The sequence below is a fragment of the Sardina pilchardus genome, chromosome 15 (genome assembly GCF_963854185.1).
Source record: "Sardina pilchardus chromosome 15, fSarPil1.1, whole genome shotgun sequence".
In the NCBI taxonomy this organism is placed as follows: Eukaryota; Metazoa; Chordata; class Actinopteri; order Clupeiformes; family Clupeidae; genus Sardina; species Sardina pilchardus.
The window spans coordinates 6,796,258-6,818,323 of record NC_085008.1 but is presented as its reverse complement, the minus strand read 5'-3'; the positions used below and the strand labels follow the sequence as shown (position 1 = coordinate 6,818,323).

At 42.0% G+C, this 22,066-nt stretch overlaps 2 protein-coding genes across 3 annotated transcripts; one reads left to right on the top strand and one right to left on the bottom strand.

Moving 5' to 3' along the window:
- The first annotated feature begins 5,848 nt into the window (after positions 1–5,848).
- Positions 5,849–9,477, top strand: LOC134102130 (hemagglutinin/amebocyte aggregation factor-like). 2 transcript variants are annotated; one of them, XM_062556130.1, is made up of 7 exons: positions 5,849–5,954; positions 6,155–6,262; positions 6,422–6,460; positions 6,543–6,648; positions 6,972–7,160; positions 7,288–7,440; positions 8,706–9,477. In XM_062556130.1, exons 1-7 carry the CDS (start codon positions 5,906–5,908, stop codon positions 8,743–8,745), a joined length of 684 nt encoding a protein of 227 aa, XP_062412114.1. In that variant the 5' UTR covers positions 5,849–5,905; the 3' UTR covers positions 8,746–9,477. The 2 variants fall into 2 exon arrangements, with proteins under 2 accessions (XP_062412114.1, XP_062412113.1); XM_062556129.1 differs by having other exon boundaries at positions 5,855–5,954; positions 6,186–6,262.
- Positions 9,478–14,587: 5,110 nt separating this feature from the next.
- On the bottom strand, positions 14,588–20,358 carry henmt1 (HEN methyltransferase 1). Its single transcript, XM_062556128.1, has 6 exons — positions 20,256–20,358; positions 17,347–17,462; positions 17,112–17,246; positions 16,443–16,625; positions 16,096–16,273; positions 14,588–15,341 (listed from the first exon to the last, which is right to left on the bottom strand). Exons 1-6 carry the CDS (start codon positions 20,337–20,339, stop codon positions 14,883–14,885), a joined length of 1,155 nt encoding a protein of 384 aa, XP_062412112.1. The 5' UTR covers positions 20,340–20,358; the 3' UTR covers positions 14,588–14,882.
- Between the last annotated feature and the right edge of the window lie 1,708 nt (positions 20,359–22,066).

The window sequence follows — 22,066 nt, the reverse complement described above, 5'->3', positions numbered from 1 at the left end:
TCCTCTCCCTCTCACTCCTTCACCTCCACTCACGCTCAAAGCGAGAGATTTGGCAGCCCTGTTAATCGGCAGATCAGGTGTTCTCACCTGTGAACTGGATGGAATGATATGACAGAGTTGAACATTGTAATCTTTCACTTAAGGGACCAGAAATTCAGTCAGAAATCACACAAGGAATGAGGATGTACAATATGAGAATGAGGGTAATGTGCAAAGTGTGTAATATCAACAAGATATGAAAGCGGCTGGCTGGGGCACCTGCGCCACACTCCGGTGACCCGAGTTTGATACCTACCCCATGGTTCTTTTCCGGATCCCACCCCTACTCTCTCTCCCACTCGCTTCCTGTCTCTCTACACTGTCCTGTGTGATTGATTAATCACAGAGTATGTAATTAATCAGATTAAATGTTTTAATCGATTGAGTTTGACAGCCCTAAAATAAATGCATGTATTCACATTCCAAGTGTACAGTATTCTGTTTGAACTGATCTTTCTACTCATTGGAAATTTCTACTTTGTTTGACACTCGTATAATAAATTGCTTCATACCTATAAAGAACATTTGACAAGGAAGAAAAAACAATAATTTCACCTGACTGCTGTAACGGAAGGCTTGCTGCTGGGGGTTGGGATAGGGAGCTCACACAAACAGGAGCTGCAGCAGAAAGAGTCCTGGCCGGCAATGTCAACAAACACTGCAATTATCACTTCGGCTACAGCACTAGCTGTAAAATATTCCAGTCAATGTACACGCTTTAAAGTTATAGCCAAATGCAACGTTTGTTGTACTGCGCTTGCGTACATACAGCACTACGGGTAATGCAGTAAGACAAAACAGACAGGATAAGGATAAGGATAACTTTAACTGTAGCAAATCCAACTCAGTACATTACATCTCTCTTCTTACAGAGAAAATCACATACATAAAACATATATACTGTTGTATCATTCAATTTTCTTATTTCATGCCAAATGAACCTTGACATCTATTTTCTATTTAGTCCAGTGACTTAAGTAAACAGTAACAAAACATTCAGTGCTTTAATACTCAAAACTTTGACTGTTGTTCATACTAACTTAGAAGGAGAGGTTACTAGCACTTCATTTCCATAGGTGTCTTCACCACACCTTGACCCTCACTAACTAGTACAGTAACTCAATAAGTCAGTCTGTCAGATGGCTTGACAGCTCTGCCCCGCCTACTGATGTACAGTTCACCTGGCCGGGCCTGAGCATGGCTCAAGGGTTCTGTGAGAGGCGAACGAGGCTGTTAAGCTGGAGTGGGGAACAGCTGTTCTTTTTCAGCTTGTTTGTTCTTCAGTCTGCTCTGGTGGTTCGGTCCAGACCTCCTCATGTATCCAGTGACGTGGACGGTTGGGGTGCTTGTGCAAAGATGTTGACTGTTGCGACGGTACTCCTTGTTTCCACTGTCCACAACATAGGATTGTGGGGCACTGTGCTGTCTGACCACAACCGCTGGTGACCATATGTGGCTACCAGGATAAGGTTGCATTCTCACCTCATCTCCAGGCTTGAGAACAACTCGGTGTTTGCCTGCTCTCTTGCGGTCATAATAGTATTTTTGATTGTCCTTTGTCTGATCTAGCACACGTTTGACTTTCCGTGGGTCATATAGGCTGTTGGCTAGGGTGCATCAAATTTGAATGGGAAATTTTAATTTAAAAATATGATTTTGGCTGGCATTGCATTTTGTTCCAATCAAGACAAAAGTGACTTTTGCAAAGTTTTAAGGAATTTCATTGATATTTAGGGGTGCCACCTAACACATGAACTTTGGCGAAATTTCGAAAAATGCACAATTTTCGTCTAATTAGCAAAAGGTTGACCTGGAAATGTTGAATAGAGTGAACTTTTATACAGTAACATGTTCAGTAGGGTTATCAAAGTAAAAGTGGTCTGCTTTTACAACTTGGGCATTTCTCAGAATTCAACTTTGAAGAGTCTCTATTCATTTGGAATGAATGTCCTATGGACAAAATGAATGGAAGTCAATGGGACCTGTTCACATGGCCTTACCCTGAATTTTGTGAAGCAGTGATGGATGTCGGTAGCCTAGAAATCTAGACGCACCCTAGCGGGCAAAAATATTTTTGCCTAGCAGGATGGTCTAGGGTCGCACCGTTGAGGCCAAGCCTGCGCTAGGCTCGAGTTCAGCCTAGCCAATCAGAACGCTCTATCTGTGTACGGAGTCCTTGAGCCCGCCTTAGCTCACCTTTGGCTTCCTATAAAACGCCAGGGGGCTGGACCATCCGTCCTCGTTCGACGAGTTGTGTTTGAGACCGTATCGCACAACCATAGAGAAAAACAAAAGATGGATGAGGCTAACGAAGCGCGCTCATTCGGCTTTGGAAGAGTTAGACTTGGGCTTTTCTTTGAAGTTTGAGCAGAAAGAAGCTCTCAAGTCATTCGTTTTAAAGAAGGATGTATTTGCCGTTTTGCCGACCGGCTATGATTGGTCACAAATGCTGGATTACGTGCAGAGGCAGTTTGAAAGACAACTGTTCATCCCACCCACAGGCTTCAACTCTGTGAATGGTCCGACCCCAGACTATACATTTCTGTGTAGTTTGGCTTGCCAGGCTAGGATGTCGGACATACATCCCAACTGAAAAAAAAAAAACAGCAGGAAACCAGCTTATGCTGGTAGCTGGTTTTAGCTGTTTTTTGCTTCTTCTAGCTATTGCTGGTATAGCTGGTCAGACCACCAGGTAGACATGCTGAAGTGACTGGTCGTGCAGGTGTGACCAGCCTGTCGTGTGGGACACAGCTGGTGTAAGATGGTCATTCTGCCCTGCTAAAAAAACCAGCCTGACAGCTTAAGGTGGTTTGCTGGTTGACCAGCTTGTTAACCAGCTTGTTTGACCAACCTATGATGGATGACCAGTCCTGTGTTGGCGCAAGGAGCTCACTCACTGTAGGCAGCTTGTTGCGTGGCCTCCCTCCCATGAACAGTTGAGCTGGTGAGAGGCCTACTGACTCAAGGGGAGTAGTCCTGTAATCCAGCAGTGCAGATGCTTGTCTGGTGCCTTGTGCCAGAGCCTCTTCACCGTTTGAGTGTGGTGTGTGTGGGGAAGACGTGTCACTGTCCTCAATGTTGCTGGGATGCAGTGTAAATGTGGTGTATGGACATAAACCACATTCTCATGGTTGTAAACAGGCTCTCATTGTTCTTAATAGGCAGATCAGAAAGGTGTTCTCACCTGTATGTCAACTGGATGGAATTGTTCCTTTGAAAGGATTCTGTACATTCCTGATATGCATCGATAACAGGGTCAGGTGAGATAACCATCAGAGATGATATGACAGAGTTGAACATTGTAATCTTACACTTGTATGGGACCAGAAATTCAGTCAGAAATCACACAAGGAATGAGGATGTACAGGATGAGAATGAGGGTAATGTGCAAAGTGGGTAATATCCACAAGATGTGAAAGCAAATGTGTAGATTAGATTAAACTAGATCCATTTCCCGTGGGAAAGTGCGAAGTGTGCTTGCTCCGACGCGCCGCGACAGGCGCTCCGGCAGGAGACATGAGTGCTCGCCCTCAGGTCAAAGCACTAAAGCTTGGCCAAGACGCGAAGACGCTTCGAGTTTGGTGGTGTTGCCCTCGATTGCCGAATTCTTACACTGACGTGATGGGTTGCCTAGGTTCATCAGTGGTATGTCCAAGAGCACCTCCAATGTAAAAATGTGGATGTCATCCCAAAGACGTAAAGAGATATGAGCCAAAATGCATTTTTGCTAATTGCGACGCCTCCTAGTGGCCAAATTACACCAAATTTACTGAGGCTACTTTGGATGGTGTCCAAAATCATCCCGCCAAATATGGTCTGGACACCTCAAAGCGTTTCCAAGATTTGACCTCACTTCCTGTTTGGAGGCTTCGCCATTGAATTTGATTGCCTGCCACGGACGAACGCTTTGATGTATGGAAATGAAATGTACACCTCTAAGGTCTGTAGACCTTTTGTTGAATTATGTATGAGTTGTTCACGTGTAGCCAGCATGAAACACGTAACCACTGAAGGAAGGAAGGAGCCTAAGGAACTAGGCATGTTTCTAGAACAAATACGAGTTATGTTAGGAGTATAGCCATCTAGTTTTGCGGGAACATATCGCAGTTTACTCACTGTTTACACACTATAATATTTAGGTGCACGCTGACAATTGAATTGAATAAATAAGCACGGAACCAGCATTCAGAATTCAGAACTTCATTCAGCGTAAGTTACTTAAAATCATGACACACTATTTACAATAAAAAAAACAAAAACAATTTGAAACATTCAACCAAATAAATAAGCTGGGCACACAAAGGTATTTTGCAGTGTTGAATCTATTTCCAGCTATTGCCACGGCGGACACGGGAGCAGCGGAGGTCGGATGGATACGGCCACGGATTCTTATGGTGAAATTCTTGACCTATCGAGACAGAGACCGAGTTATGAAAGCAGCACGTCTGAAGGGTGACATTATGGTTGAACGTAGCCGTGTCATGTTTTTCTCGGATCTCTCCACACAGCATTAATTTGCTTGCTAAATTTGAAAAGCCACACAATTTAACAGAGTCGCTCATTCTAGCCTGCAAATGGTTAAAGTGATGCTAGGGCCAGATGCTGCATAAGAAATGGAAAAACTCCACTGGCCAGTTGGTCTTGCCAGCTGATCGCTAACGTGAGATACAAAAAAAAGGACATGGGTAGATAGTTTCATATGTGTTTTGCACATGTCCCCATGGACTCTGTAAGAGATATGGCTCCACAAGCTGCTTGGCTTCCATGCTGCCACATGACTTTTCATGGATTGATGTGGCATGGAGCTCCATCATGCTGAAAAAATGGTTGCTAACAACCAGCACGGTACAACTCAAGTAAGCCAGTACACATATTAGCCTGCAAAAACAAAACGTTGGAGTGATACAAATTTAACTGATTCATTTCCATTAATTACTTTTAGAAAAATTAACTGATAAAAAAATAACGCAGATTAATCAATTGTGACTTTGACCCAGAGCCAGTAACCATTAGACTATAAAATGAAGGAGAGAAGAGAATGTGCTGCCTACATCATTGATTGGAACATTTAGGCCTACTTAAAAAAAATGGCCTGATGGTGCTGATAAAAATAAAGTGTTGATTAGAATAAAGTCCTCTGCAATGCAGCAAGGAATTTGCATATCACCGGAGTTCGTCAACTCTAAGGTACCAAATCAATGCAGAGAAACAGTGTCGACATTGAGGCTCCTAGGTTATAACTGTGGCCTGAAATGCCTTATGTGAAAAAAACTTCTTCCTGAGGCATCTTTTTTTATTTATTTCCTCAGCTTATTAGGTAATATTATAGATTGTTATGGCCATATTTGAACAGTGAAAGTAATGATAAAAGTTTTTGAACTTTAATGTCACTAATTCTGATTATTCAATGATTCATTTGAATTGAAATATTTAAAATATTTAAAATGCTTTCACAGCAAAAATTATATGTGCAACTAATTTAGATTGATTAATCACAGAGTATGTAATTAATCAGATTAAATGTTTTAATCGATTGAGTTTGACAGCCCTAAAATAAATACATGTATTCACATTCCAAGTACAGTATTCTGTTTGAACTGATCTTTCTACTCATTGGAAATGTCTACTTTGTTTGACACTCGTATAACAAATTGTGTCATACCTAAAGAACATTTGACAAGGAAGAAAAAAACAATTATTTCACCTGACTGCTGTAACGGAAGGCTTGCCGCTGGGGGTTGGGATAGGGTGTGTCCTCTGTCTTAGATTGGTATAAAAAAGCATCTCTTGATATGTGTAACAACAGTCTTGTTGAGTGACTTCTTGCATCACATGATAAGAGTCTCCGTGCAGCACCTGCATCATCATGAAGTTCAGCCTTGTCAGTTCCTGTATGCTGCTTATCAGCCTGGCAGGTAATCACTCTCATTCAATGTGATCATTAATCTTTATTTTATAATGAATTCATTATTGCAAGTAGTATTGAGTTAGAGTGAAGTGAGACGATGTGTATCTGTGTATGCTTCCCTTGTGACATCTGTTATTTACTGTAAGTGGTGGTTACAGCATGTCTACTTTGGTTCTTATACATTTCTGTTGTGTCCTTTGAAAACAGCAACCACCTCTGCGGCTGTCTTATCTTCCAGCTCCAGCACAGAAGAGGAGATGGACATGGAGAAGTTGACTTTGATCATTGAAGAACTGGCCAGTAGACCTGTCTATGGTTAGAAACTATTTTATTCCGTTCCTTACACATTCATCATCACTGGCATAATACAGGCTTCACACAGGTTTCCTCTCTTTTCCACAACACATCTTGTTCAAATATGGTATTGTCATGTAAATTGCACTGATCACTGAGTTGCATGTGCTTACTAAACAGAGGGCCCGTACGAAACGGATGACTTGACGAATGACACAGGTACATTCCAACAAAACCTTCCCTCTTTGGCTATTTAATTAGTATAAGAGGACAGAGCAAAACAGCCTCTGTCTCCTTTCAGATGCAATCAGCGATGAAGACAAGAGAGTCAAGAGATGGATCACTGGCTTTGACGATTATTTGTTTTTCGTGTGCCCAAATACCCAAAGCATCTCCAGAATCTCTAGGTAAGATGTAGACTCCCACTTCATTCTGTTGATCAGACATACAGTATATACGTATATATATCTATGCTGTTGATGATTATGACATCATATGAAAAAAAAAACTTTGCAATTTTTTTCCGCTCATCTTAACTTGTTCATGTAACGTAAGACAAATTAACTGAATTACATTACATCTTAAACATGAAGCACAACTGTAGTTCAAAGCAGCATTGTCAACTTTAATGTCTAATTATTCTCCGTTCTGAGTTCCACTATCACTCTTTGCTATAGCCTACCCACATTCCCAATTCACAGATTATGTCCTCTTCCATAATTGTCTGCAGCTACCACAGCAACGACCACGAAGACAGGCGTTTCAGCATCAGCTGCAAAGCAACATTCAGCTCCAACCCACACTGCATTTACAGTGGTTGGGTGAACAACTTTGACCAACGCTTTGCCTATACCTGCCCCCGCGACTATGTCATGGCAGGGATGGTCAGTTACCACAGTAATGATCATGAGGACCGCCGGTAATGCCCTGATGTTGTTTGCTATTTCTGTAGCTGTGATATAAAGTCCAACTGTCTCAGTTCCACTCCTTTTGTTCCAACTTTGTTGCAGTATCCTACAAAATGTTGTCATGTCCTCTGTCTTCAGATTTCTTTTCAGTTGCTGCCGTGCCTCTGGCCACCACCATAATTGCTGCTCCTGGACCCCGTTTGTGAACTACTTTGATACATACTTCAACTGGAACGTCCCTGCCCACAACTACCTTACTGGAGTTTCCTCCCACCACGACAACGGTTATGAGTATGATTGACTACCTTGGTCTTTCCATTGTTTTTTCAGGCCCATATCTGTTTCGCTTTAAATCACATTAAATCAGTCTAGTTGATACCATTGAAACTAGATGTACTGCAAAGCGGTACAAAATATGACCGCCGCTCAGTCCTGCACATTCTCTCCGCAAATATATCACACGTGTGTGTGTATGTTGACTTGTGAGTGTGTGTGTGTGTGTGTATAATGGGGTGTATGTGTGTGTGTTTTTATGTGTGTGCATGTTTGTGTGTGTGTGTTTATGCGTGTGTGTATGTGCATGCGTGTCAGTGTGTCCGTAGCCTACCTGTGTGTACTGTATGTACTGTATGTGCGTGTGTTTATATGTGTCTCTGTGCTTGTGTGTGTGTCTGTGCTTGTATATGTGTGTGTGGGGGGGGGGGGGAAGGTCTGTGCTTGTCTGTCTGTGTGTGAGTGTGTATGTCTACAGGCCAGTTGGTGTAGGTACAGTCACTAAATGTGCACGTAAATGTACATGTAGGCTAGTTTTATTGTATGAATGGAATTCCACGAAACTTGGTGTGCATTCATAGGGTGTCTTAATGACCCTACACTGCCAATTTTTTTTTTAGTTTTGACCATGTCAGGTCAGAGATACCTGCAATTACAACACCTCATTTTTGCTTTTTCCTTTTTAACTAGTGGCACTATACATCAATTCGCTGCGCGGCAGTCATAATGATATGTGACCATTCAAAGTGAAATCAGTCGTTTTGCGCACAACGTTATTTTGAGAAAATGAACAATAACAAACTCCGGGTTAAAATATTGAATTTCATGTTTTCGCATAATTTGACTGTATACAGTCTACAGTTTCATATCGTGAAAGCATTTCACGGAAAAAACATTTTTGTTTTTTAACAGTTTTGACTGTTAAACCCGGCAGGATTAAACACATTTGCTGTCATTCCGGTTGTGCACGCACCGCTTAAAAAGGTGATTTCTCCTCTTCTGGCATATCGTGACAGGAGCACCATGTCAACTTTGGATGCGGTTATCTTAGCGATAGTTTGTGTAATAGCCTACCCTTGATATACATATCGTTGGAAAGCTTAGTTTATGGCCGTTCACGTGAGCACAATAACTTAATTTAGTAAATTTTACCGAAACGACTGGTTCCGCTTTACAGGGTCAAATATAGGGAAAACCTAAACCTCACAATGATCAGATTGCTGACTTCTAGAGTATTGAGTATTCTTTGCAGAAAACTGCAAATTAATTATTTTTCTTTACAGGGACCGTCTCTTCCTATTCCAGTACTGCTCAAAGCGCTAAGGATGCCCAAAGAAAGAATGACCATCTGAACAGCTGAAGAGCCTCATATCATATCAATCATCGTAATCATATAGGCCTAATTCTTTGATATTCAATCATAATAATAATAAAGACTTTATTAGTCCACAGATGTGGAAATTTGTCTTTGGCTCCACAGGTAGTTGTTAAAACATAAATTAAAACATAAATACTCACTGATTCATGGCTTTCTTTTTAAATTAGATGTTTTTGTATTGTTTAGTCTGTATTAGAAAGAGTTGAACATTGTAACTGTTTCATATAACAAATGCTGGTAACTCTCCTTAAATTTAACCTGTAGCCTATCTGTACTGTATACTGGGTTATTAGGGTTCTCTTTGAACTATACTAGGCATTTTTAGAATTTCAATGAAAAAAAATATATATATACTCTTATCTAGAAACATGCCCTAATAGAGGCTGTGCTGATTTTACTTAATAATTTTGAGATTATTGCAAAAAATAATGACAAATTACAAAGCCGTGTCCCCGCTGCCCGGCAGTGATGGAGAGCGCAGAATGGCGCAGGAGGGGGTTACTTTCAGTTCATCTGTAGCGTAGCAAAAAGCCCACGTCTAAGAGCAAATTTTCCTGAACACAAGCTGTAGCCTACACTTCTCAGATAGTGTGTAGCAGGTTATTCGCCCCTGATATTGTATGATCATGCTGTGGAACTGTCATCTTTTTTTACATTAAATCCATTGATTGATATTTGTAAGTCTCAATCTGTCCATTTCTTTCCACAAAATCACCAGAAGTCCTCATTTGGCTTATTTATCCTTTTTTTCTATTAGTTTTCGGGATTCCGGAGCCGTTTATGTATATACAGTACCCTCCAGAATTATTGGCACCCTTGGTAAAAGTTGACTAAAAATAGGTCTAAAAAATAATCTTTAGGTGATTTATTGTACTCCCACAATGAAAACAACGAGGAAAAATACACCCTGCAAGGTAAGCAAATTTATTCTGAGAAAAAGGAAAATCTCATAAAGAAATAAATGTTTTTAATAAAAACACGTCACTCACAATTATTGGCACCCCTACTTGTAATACCTTCTTAAACCTCCCTTTGTCAATAAAACAACATATAATATTCTTCTCTGACACCCCATTAAGATTGAGAATACAAAGTAAGGGATTTAAGACCATTCATCTTTACAAAACCTCCCCAGATCGTCCAGATTGCTAGGTCCACACTTGTGCATTCTTCTCGTTGACTCATCCCACTGTTTTTCTATGGAGTTTAGATCAGGGGACTGCTATGGCAATGTCTGAAGCTTGATTTTGTGTTCAGTAAACCATATTTGTTTTGATCTGTGCATTTGTTTTGGTTCATTGACCTGATGAATGATCCAATCATGACCAACTTTTAGGGCCTTGGCAGAGATTGTTTGATTTCCTTTGAAAATGTTCAGGTTTTTCTTGGTGTTCATGATGCCAGGTTCCCAAGGCCTTTGGGAATTAAAACAGCCCCACAATAGCACAGCCCCTCCACCATAATTCTGATTAGGCATGGGGTTCTTTTTAGTATAGTCATTCTTCTATGTACGCCAAAGACACCTTAAGTGTTTTTAGCAAAAGAGCATAATTTTATTTTCATCTGACAATAGACCACACTCCCAGACATGTCATGGTACCATTCAGTAACTCCTGCCATTTACATTGTTCATTAAATGACTCTACTAGCTTTAACCTGACATGCTGTCTAAATAATCTATTAGCAGTGAGGTCACACTTTTGAAGATTTTTTGGGGGGACTTGGTGACCCCAAGATGATAGCTTTGTCTGTAACTCTCAACAGTGGTTCTTATGGATTTTTTTGCCAATCATACCATCCTCTATACTGTGCGTGGGAGCAAAATAGCCATGGGTCTTTGTCCAAGCATGTTTGCCACATTTCCAGATGATTAGAACCTTTTAGTCATCATTTTAACTGAAAATATAGGCATTTTCAACAAAATACCTAGTTTCCATAGACATTCTCTTACTTACAAATGTCAACACAATTTCTTTTTATTTTAATTTAGTGTATTCTCTTGTCTCTCCAATGTTGAAAAATGACTAGAGGATTTAGCCTCTGAGTGACTTCATTTTCATACCATAGTGAAAAAGAACGTCATGAACTACTTCTGAAAGTTCACAGACACTCTGATTTACTTTAAAATGTTACATTTACATAGGAAAATGCTCCTGTTAAATGTTGTACATAATATGTTTCAGGGGTGCCAATAATTGTGAGCAAGCTGTTTTTGTTAAAAATATTTATTTATTTATGAGATTTTCCTTTTTCTCAGAATAAATTTGCTTGCCTTGCAGGGTATATTTTTCCTCATTGTTTTCATTGTGGGAGTACAATAAATCACCTAAAGATTATTTTTTATACCTATTTTTAGTCAACTTTTACCAAGGGTGCCAATAATTCTGGAGGGTACTGTATATTATATATATTTATGTCTATCAATGTATTCTTACAGGGCACTCTGTTTTAGCTCCCAACCAGTCTGGCTTTAGAGCTCAACACAGCACAATCACTGCTGCAACCCTGGTCTTAAATAATATAATATCTGCTTTAGATAGAAAGCAACACTGTGCTGCTCTTTTTATAGATCTGACAAAAGCTTTTGATACTGTTGATCACGTCTTACTCTTGCAAAAATTAATGGATATTGGTTTTGACTCTGATGCTCGTAATTGGTTCTGGAGCTATCTTAGCAACAGGTATCAATGTGTGAAAACAGGAATCACTAAATCAGACTTCTTGCCTCTTACAAAAGGTGTCCCTCAAGGCTCTGTTTTAGGACCTGTTTTATTTACCATCTTCATTAATGACATAGCCTCTTCTCTCAACAACTGTAATGTCCATCTTTATGCCGATGATACAATTTTGTATTGTACAGCAGATACTATCAACTTAGCAATTGATAGCCTGCAACTGGCTTTTAATGCCTTGCAAGAGTCTCTTTTTAGCCTCAAACTAGTCTTGAATGCTAATAAGACTAAATTCATGCTTTTTTCTAGAGGAAAAAGCATAGACCCCAGCGTTCTCCACCTGAAGACCTTGAGTGGTAGTAACATCGAGCAGGTCCCTGCGTACAAATACCTGGGCATCTGGATAGATGAGAAACTCAATTTTTCTTTCCACATTGACTGCCTTGCAAAGCAGCTGAGACAGAAGATTGGGTTTCTCTATAGACATAAATCTTCCCTCCCTTTATCCTGTAGGAAAAGGATTATTGAGTCTGTTTTCATGCCTGTTCTAGATTATGGCGACATCATCTATAGCAGTGGTTCTCGGGCTTCCTCAGCCGGGAGTTTCCGAGATTTAACGTGAGCGATCGCTAAACTGCACAGTGATGGCAAGCGAAGGGAGGAAATGAAGTTATTATTTTGCTGTCACTTCGTTGGTTTTATGGCCTAGTAGGTTGTATTTGGTATCTATGGATAGCTCTAGCTCTCCTCTTTCACCTGACATGCGTTCCATATCTCTCTGATAGCGATTTCACGAGTAAATCAAACGAGAATCAAACGAGTAATGGTAGCCAAAGCTATGACATCAGCTTGTCACTTCGTCTGTTTTTATAACACAAAAGGATCTATGCAGACATCCCAAGTCTCACGGAAGTTCCGGGAGTCTCCCGCATATTAATAGCGACTCACTGATGCCCGCAAATTACTTAAAATCTCCCGGAATCTAGAGCGAGCGGGCAAGATCGCGCACACACGACACAGACTGTGCTCAAAACCGCGCACAGCATCTGTGTAGCGCGCACACGACAGAGAGGCAGAGCGAGAGACTGTTCATGAGTGTGATAGTGTGCGTGTGTGTCTCATGAAGCATCCTGATTGCCATGTTTCGGTAAGTCAACCAATCAATTTCCAGTGTGGGCGGGATTATATCTCTTCTCCCGAACCGTATCAATAGGTTTCATTTCAAGTGCATATTATTCAGGCCGGCTAGTTGGCAGGGCTACATGAAAACAACAAACTCCTTAGACCTGTTTAAAGTTGAAATGGAATAAGAATAAAAGCCGTTTACATTAAAAGTATAAGCAGCCCATAAAGTAATCTACATATTCTGACATGATTAGAAGTGCATTGGGCTATAGCTTGTATTATTGGCTTGTCTTCCTCTTTTTTTTTTTTTTTTTTGCGGGGGGGGGGGGGGGGGGGTTGGTAGGGATACCTCCCTGAAATGACTTTTTGCAGGTTGGGATGCCTGTCTATGTCTTTGGTATCAATGGAAAGCTCTGTTTCTCCTCTTTCATTTGATATGCGTGTCATATCTGTGCGATAGATTCGCGTGTAATTCAAGCGAGTCCTGGATACGCGGGTGAACGCAGAGCAATATAGACTGTAAATAAGATATACTTTGATTTAACTTTAATTTTATTTTCATACTTGATCGTACAGACAAGTATCTAGTCTCGTTGGAAAGCCCCGGTTCTGCTCTTTCATGCAATATAGGTATCATCTCGTCTGTGACGAATAATCGCGAAGCAATGTAACAGAGAAGAATGGGTGTGTTTTTTGACGCACTTTGCGTCCGTCGGGCTCATATGACCTTCAGTGCAGTTTTAGTGCAGTAACATCACAGTTACATTGTCACTCGATGAGTATCAAGTGTGTAAGTGCAGTTGTGGCTTTGAATAGTAAATAATAAAAAGGCTAAATATTAGGAATAAAAATGGCCCTCTGTTTATTAGATACGCATTGTAGTGACATTTATTTAACATTTCTTAATGCTGCTAATAATGGTGGTACTTGGAGAGACAAATGTTTTCTGAGGTGGTACTCATTGGGAAAAGTTTGAGAACCACTGATCTATAGGAATGCCTCTATGTCCTCTCTCAAAACCCTGGACATTATATAGGCTACCACTCAGCAATCAGGTTTGCCACAGGTGCTACATACAACACCCATCACTGCACCTTGTATGCCGCAATTGGCTGGCCTTCACTCACTGAGAGACGTTTTAAACACTGGATCCAGTTTATTTATAAAGCAATCATAGGTAAACTCCCATCCTACATCTCCGTATTATTAAATTGCCACTCAAGTGCCTATCAGACCCGCTCCAGCAGTTATTTCTTACTGACAGTTCCCAATGCTCGCACTGAGCTGGGTAAGTCAGCTTTCTGTTTTGATGCCCCCATGTCCTGGAACTTAATCCAGCGCACCCTTAAGCTTGAGTCATTAATACCTTTTGAGCAATTTAAGGCATTGGTCTCAAATCTCCCCACTCCAGTCTGTAACTGTTTTCTCTAAATTCTATTTTACTAATTCTGTTTTTACCTTTTATCTATTTATTCATTTCAATTGTTTTCTTGTGTGTAAAGGTATATGTGTTTGTATTCCACATTGCTAGCTTGTGAGTTTGCTTGTCCATAATCTTGTGGGTATGTATGCAGGTTTGTGTGCGCCTGGATCAACATGGTGTGATGTAATGAATGTGTATCTATGCATATTTTAGTTTAGCCTGATTTTTATTGTTGTTGTTGGTCAGACTACCCACAGCCTCGACAGGCTCATGCATAACTTTTGTTGTATCTCGGCTGCATTGAAAAAGAGGGTTGCCCTCGATGTAATCCCGAGAATATTAAATAAAGGTTTCAATCAATTCAATCAATATAGCTTAGTGGTGTAATGGCACGGTATGGCCACGTGGTGGCGATCTGAATAGTTTAGGTTCAAATGTATGACAACCTACCTGTAGTAGGAAGAACAAGGCAGGCGGAGGTAGCTGCGCTCTCTGTGTGCTTTTCTAGTTTCATTATGTGACATTGTAGCTTTCCTAAATATAAACCAGTTCAAAAATACATTACTCTTCTATACCAAAGCTTTTGGGTTTTATTTTTGCAACTGAAACGATCTATACACCCCTCTGGGAGTAAAAACAGACCATAAATGATTAACTAAAGAAAGACTCCAAATGTAATTAGGTGAGTACAAATACACTGAAAACAGATATGACTTCTCAAAGTGCTACAGACTCATTAAGCAATTACACAAAATTAGAAAATGTGGAGATCCTGTCCCGTGTATTCCATTGCCAAATCACAGCCAGAACAGGTTGGAATGAACATCAACTAAGCTTTATATTTGTGAATTTATGTGCACATTCAACCATACCTTGCACCATGCAAATTTGAGTTTAAATTGTGTGGAATTTCCACATCCCAGTCTTCCGTGGTGACGGAAGTTGTCCACCTTGTCTCTGTACCTTGTCTGTCTTCATCCTCCTCCTCCTCCTCATTATCATCATCTTCTTCCTCATCATCTGCTGGTACGATGATGGCCTCTCGGGCAGGGGTCAGAACCACTTGCGGTTCACCCACCAGGGCTTCGGTGAACCTCCGCAAAGTCCCGCACAGAGACCTCACTCTGGGACAGGACCACACATCCAGCAGGGACACACACACGGAGCTCCCGCTCATGTACGGCTCCGGTGCCGTCTTGGCAACCCACTCCCCACTCAGCCACGATCGCTTGACCAGCTCGGCCCTGCACAGCACCTCATTCACCAGCGTCTTCTGCAGGATGTTGTTATCACTCAGGCTAGGGTAGACCACGGAGTACAGCTGAACCAAAGACAATGAAAAGGGAAAGATGGTACAGGTAGTAAACAGGAGAATGTAGAAGAGAATGAAACATGTTATTGTGCTTTATAGGAGTATCAATGTCAATCAACGTTTCAATAAAATTATCAAATATTTTGAAAAAAAAAAAATTTGCAGCTTGACAATTATGGGTGGCTGCAAGTATTTCTCAATCTACACTATATTGCCACTATATTTTTGTGTGACCTCACAAATGCACTTCTGGAAAATTCCCATGAACAATCCTAAACCTTATGGAAAACCTTCCCAGAAGAGTTGAAGCTGTTGTAGATGCAAAGAGTGAACCAACGTCATATTAAACCCTATAGATTAAGAATGGGATGTCACTTCATATGCGAGTCAAGGCAAGTGACCCAATACTTATGGCAATATAGTGTATATGATCCAATCATACCAATACACAGTCAAGTAAGGGATAATCAACGACGCGCCGTGCGTTTATAGGAAAATAATGCACGTTCGAAGTGGTAATAAGGTCCCAACGCTGCAGGCGGAGGGGCCTTTACACTACGATAAGTAAGACCGATAAGAATGGCTACATAATAATAACCATATTTGTAACTATGACAAAATTGTTGTCATAATTCAGCCATACTGACCACTACACTAGATAAGATAAGGCAAAGCCATGTCAGTTTTGACAATCATTCAGCTTGTAGTGTCCTCCGCTTGGCATCGGCACGCATGGTAATTCAAGCACCACGTAAATCCATACCAGCCTGTAGACAGTTGGCTCCTCTCTTGAATGATGCACAGCTGAATTCTGAAGCGAGGGAGCTTGATTGAACACAGCAATCTGGGAGCAGAATCCAACATCTGTGTTGGACTCAGCAAGTACTCCAACACCGGTAAAGTTCACGGTGTAGCCGAAGATCTCACACTGCCTCAACGCCCTGTAGAACGGCCAGGGAGAGGAGAGGAAAAATCAGAGAACAGGTAGAGAGAAAAACATTTATAATATTGTGCATCCAAAAGCAGACAAAGAATATACAGTGGAATGCAATACACAGGCAAAGGGGTGTACAGTAAGCAGAAGAGAGGGTTTAAAAATAAAAAGCATACCAGAGCTGGAACTGCTCTCTGCTCCACTCAAACTTGTGGTCAGGATGTCTGAAGCCCACCAGACCAGGCAGCAGAGGGTTGAAGTCAGCATTAGGAGTGCTGACTATCACTGCACTGGGTGCCATGAACCCAAAGAGCACTTCTGAAAACATCTCCACTTCTTCTAGGTGCAAGTGTTCGATGCTAAAATGAGGATGAGAAGGATTATGGCAAAAAAAAAAGTCACGGTTCTTTTAAATATGGAATCTTAAGGAAATTTTGACACAATTTAGCATGATTACTCAACAAATAATTGTACAAACATAACGCATTTTTAAACTTGGAAATTGATGATTGATTAAAAAGTTTTAACTCTGATTCAATTAAAAAAGAATTTAAAAATACATGCAAGAAAAAAAATATACAACAGTTACCACTGCAAAGCAAAGGGATGTGCGTGATTTACAATGTACAGCAAGTATATATTGCTCTAAAACTGTATCAAAATAATCATTATATTTTGATTATGTTTTCATAATCGTTGGAAGTCAACTCATTCGAAGGGCATATTTTAACAGTGGAAAATAAAAGCAAGTTATCCACAAACATTTACTAATGACAATCAGACAATTTTTTACCTTTCTTTTTTTTATTAGGATTTAACCTTAACTTCACACTGTTACCACTCACAGTTCTATACAAGTCACAAGATCGAAGCCAAGGGTGCTGGGGTCTGGTTGGGTCACAGAGCCCTCATAAAGCTCGATTGCCAGAGGTCCAGTTCTGGGCTGCAGGTAGTCACTCGACAAAGGAGCAAAGGAGTGCCTGTTTAATCGTATAACATTAACCCGATAGCAGCAGTAACTACACAGTAGACAGGTTCAATTTTCGTAACATAACAAAACAATTCATGAGAAGAACTTGCATTCTTGTTCGCATGGCTGAGCTCTCCTTGTCCACTCCGGCAAGCAACTCAACCCCATTGCCATGGTATTTCAACTTCTCCAGAAGCCTGCAGTCTGCACATCCCAGGTCCAGAACCTAAGGTAATAAAGTTAAAGTACAAAATAAATAGCCATCACTGAGCAGCTTCCGCCACGTCGCACAGATCTCATTCATTCTCTACGGATAAATTCAAGCGTTGATGACGCCTTCTCTGCGAATCTCTAGTAATTAAAATCAAAGTATCTTTGCAGCGTCCTTTTTCTATAATGTTCCTGTTTTCAGAAACTCAAACCTCTTCCTCAAGAAATGATGAAGTTGCTGTCCACCAGTGACAGTTACACCAAGCAGCCTTTTTTCACTGCAGGAGCGCCAGTACATGAGGGCTAGTTAGATAGTAATAAATCATTGTGAAAGCCTGCCATTGATATTCTGTCCTGTCCTCTATAGTGTAGCTTGGGGGGGAGGGTCCCGCGTGCTGTCTGTTGCGCGTGCGGGCATTTGTTCATTCACTGCGCATGCGGGCTTTTGTCCATTTGCGCCGTTTCGGTCATGGGCCTTCCCCGGGTGGGCTTGCGCATCATGTCTGGGCTGCGCGCCTGGGTGGTGTGGCTGGGTGCTCTGGGCCGGTCGGGGTCCGTTCGCGGGTGGCGTTGCTCGTCCGCGGGGGGCCTCCCGTCGCCGTCTGTAGATGGGGGGGGGGGGGGTTCGTGTCGGCTCCATTCGCCAGTGGCTCTGCGTGGGCGTATATTGGCGGTCTGGCTGGGGCATGCAGTCTGATCAGATGTGCACGGCTGTGCATTTAGTGGGATGGGGGGGACGGGGGAGGTGGGAATGCTGGGAGTGGATGGCGGAGGGGAGGGCTGTTGCGGCATTGTATTTGGATTGGGCTCGCGGTCCGGGCCTTCTTGGGGTGGTGTTTCTAGAGTGGAAGTCCAATGGTTTTAACGATTTTAATTACATTACACCAATGTCCAATGATTTTAACGTTTTTAATTACACTACATCGCCTCCCTACGCCTCCCGACCCTGTCAACAGGATGACAGGATGACACGTCCAAAGACATGAAGCATTCTGGACTTTTGCTCTGGGGGCGCTGCTTCCGGGGGGCCTGGGCGGCGGGGCGGATCAGACTGTGTGTCCTGGTCGGGCCGTGGTGTGTGTTCGCGTGGTGTTGTGGTTGGGGTGGGGCTGGCGCGGGCCCCGTTCTCTCTGCTCGCGGATGGTGGTGGGGGGTGTCTGCGGATGGGTGGCGCCGCCTGTGGGCGGACTCTGGCTGGCCATGCTCAGCCATGCTGCTCCGACGCGCGGTTCAGGGGTGGTGTGTGGGTTCGCCTGGGGGGGGGGGGGGCATTGTGGGTGGGTGGATGTTGCGTGCGTGGTGGGTGGGTGGATGTTTGCATGCGTGGTGGACGATGTGCGGGATGCCTCTTCGGGTTTAACTGGGTAACCTATTCCTACGCACCTGTCCCCACAAAAGAGGTGTGTAAAAGCGTTTTGTAAACCCTCTATAGTATAACCATTTATATCAACATTGATATACTTATTAATACTTAATATGACTTACAGTAATACTAACACACTCTATTTCTCTTCCCTTTCCCCTATACCTCACCTGTGAGGTAAACCATTACCAGCCATCAACCATCTCTGTGCCTGTCCCTCATCACACCTGAAGTCACATCCCTCTGACTGCCCTACCATCGCCATTGCCTTCGCCATCCCTATGACTGCCCTAACATCGCCTGCTGTGGTTCCCTGCCCGAATCTTTGGCCCTCGGATCCCAGCGACCCATCACCTTCAGAAATAACTAATGGATTACTAATGGACAATTTATTCCCTACACTGGACTATTTGAACTTTCATTGTCATTGTAACTTTCAAACTACAAATGACTGTACTGTAACTGACCCAAGGCAGATGGGTTGGGCCCTTGAGTCGTGGGTCTGTCTGAGGTTTCTTCCTATATGTATCTCCAATTCTAGGGAGTTTTTCCTTGCCCCTGTTACTCATGGGCTCTCTTTGAATGTCTAACACTCTGTAAAGCGCCTTGAGACATGTGTAATGTATTGGCGCTCTATAAGCGACATTAAAATATTTTGCCTTGCTGACATACCCTGACAGAAGACAATTTCTGCCTCTGTATGCAACATTTTCCAAAACACATTTCACCAATTGGAGGGAGGGTAGTTGGGTAGTAGGGTAGTTTTACAAAACGTTTAAGAACCACTGCCCTGCTGCAAAATCCCAACATGCCCTTCGGATACGAATCTCAGGTGACCTATGATTTCAAAATATGGAGCATTCACAATTGATCGACTATTACTCCCATGCAACTGTGCAGTCATCACCTCAAACACAATCTGCATTCAAAAGTAGCAAACATTGTCCACTACATGCTGTAGTAGAAGTACTTGACCCACTCCCTTTTCCGTGTTGAACGGGAAAATTGGAAATGCCAGGATGGACTAGGCTACAACAACTTTTAGAGCTGTGTAGGCCCTACAATCATTCTGGCAGCCTGTTCTGTGTAAGTTACAGGAATAGTTCTAGTCATCTAACCAGACGGTACGTCAGGCTATGAGCTAACCCTAACTTTCCTACAATTAAATTAGCCTACTCAAAACGCGGGGGTCAATAAACAACAACTAACACATCCTTATATAATGGTGGTGTACCGTGAGACTTTCTCAATGTTGGCCTATAAATAGTGTCAGGAAAAACGTACATTAAAACCTAACAAGCCTAAAACATGCTTAGATATTTCACACCAAGACTGCCAGTAGCCTATATGGTTAGCAATAATTAGAGAGGGTTAAAGTGGATCTTTGGCAGGAATAATACATTTTAAAGAACATGCAAAACAGCAAAGCTCTTGTTTCAACGTCACCTTCTTTGGTACGTGTTGTTGTACAAAATCAACCACAAATTGATACCGTTGCATGAACAGAGGAGGGGAAAACAAGGGACACATAACCAGATGATGGCGTCTTCCTGGCGCTAGAAAACCCGAGAAAACCGCATGCAAGGACGTTTCCGTCACGTGGGGAAAAATCGGTCACAAAACACTTTTTGTTATAACCACGCCCTGCAGTTCACGGCACGTATCAATTAACGGTCTGCATGTCAAGCAGCAACAATATATTTTTTAAGTGATTAAGTGATAGGCTAATATAGTGTTATAAATAAAGTTCAGCAGTCTCAAAACCTCGTTCAAAATCTTATTCAGGTCAAGCCTGACTCGAGCGCTTCCCTGAATGAAACAGTCCGTCCGTTGAGCATCGGGGCCTACCTCTTTACGTGCTGCAGGCCAATTCTTTTAGGCCTTCCTGCTATCGTCTGTGCGCCATCCGAGCAAAGTCCCTCACAGTTTTCCCATTTGATGTCATGTTCTGCCAGGTAGACTAATTGTTGAGAATGTTGAATAGTTCATCAGCAGTGGCCCTACTTAGGCTACTTTTGACACAGCTACTCGCAGAATATAATATCTTCGCTCGCTGTCAAGTTAACAAAGCGGACATAAACCACCTTTGTTAGGCTACTGTCAGTGGCCTTGTCCACTTAAGGCAAAACATGAGTGTTTGCGTTTGTCAAGCAGTTGTTCCTCAAGATCGCAGAGCAATTGTGTCGTTGGACAGATAGCCAAGATATCCTTCAATTTCACTTCGCTCGTCTCGAACATGAATGTTTTTTTTTTTTTTTGTTTCCGCTGCAAATAAAAATCCGACGTCAATCATTTTTTTCGGACTAAGGTTCCAGGACGCTCTGGGACAGACACGCATTTTCATCTGGTCAATGATAGGCCTACAGTCTAGATACCTTTGTGTGTGTGTTTTGTGAGATGGAGGTGCATGCTCGTAATTATCAATAAAGGAAGGCATATATAGGCCACAGATTAAAAAAAAAAAAAAAATCTCCGGCTTTTCACGTCAGCTCGCGCCCCACCTGGCATATCTCTGCGCCCCAGTGGGCCTAGTGGGGCCCCCCACAGTTTGAGAAATGCTTGACGTGCGCCAAATCAGTTGTTCTCCTAGAAGCATGAAGCCTTTTTGGTGCATGAAATGTAGAGTCCCTCTCCAAAGCAGATCTTCGCAAAAACATTCAAAAATGGCACAAGCACAGTGCAATCAGTTTTCTGTCAACTCATCCATATTTTGCTTTTAGCCCAATATCCTTGCCACTCATAATGGAGCTATATTGGAGTCGGTTTCGTTTAAAAGTTTAACCATGGTGGGAGAACCATAGCTTACAGTACATTACAATAGTGCCGTTCTCTTGCATCTCTCGCTCGCTCTGTAGTCCTGCAGCCGCTGCACCTCAGCCAGTTGCATAACAAGTTGAAGGTAAGATTCATCATTAGTGTCAACGAAAACTGGCACTACGTTGGAGTTTATGAGATTTAACGTTGCACCGCGCAAATTTCAATGTGAAACTAAGTTAATACTAGGCTACATTTTACATCCACATGTTCGTTAAATCTCATCTCATAAATGCTGGTAATGTAACAAGTAGCGAGTAGCCTATGAAAAGAGTTATGCGACTGATTACGCACACTTAATTCACCTGAACACTGTTGGAATCCTGTTTGTAGGCTACTCACTGGAAATGTAATTACTGCGCAAAGCACAAATTCCATTGCTGTTGATGTTATCACATTTCATATTAGCCATATGGAGCCAGTGTCACCTAATGTTGGCCTTG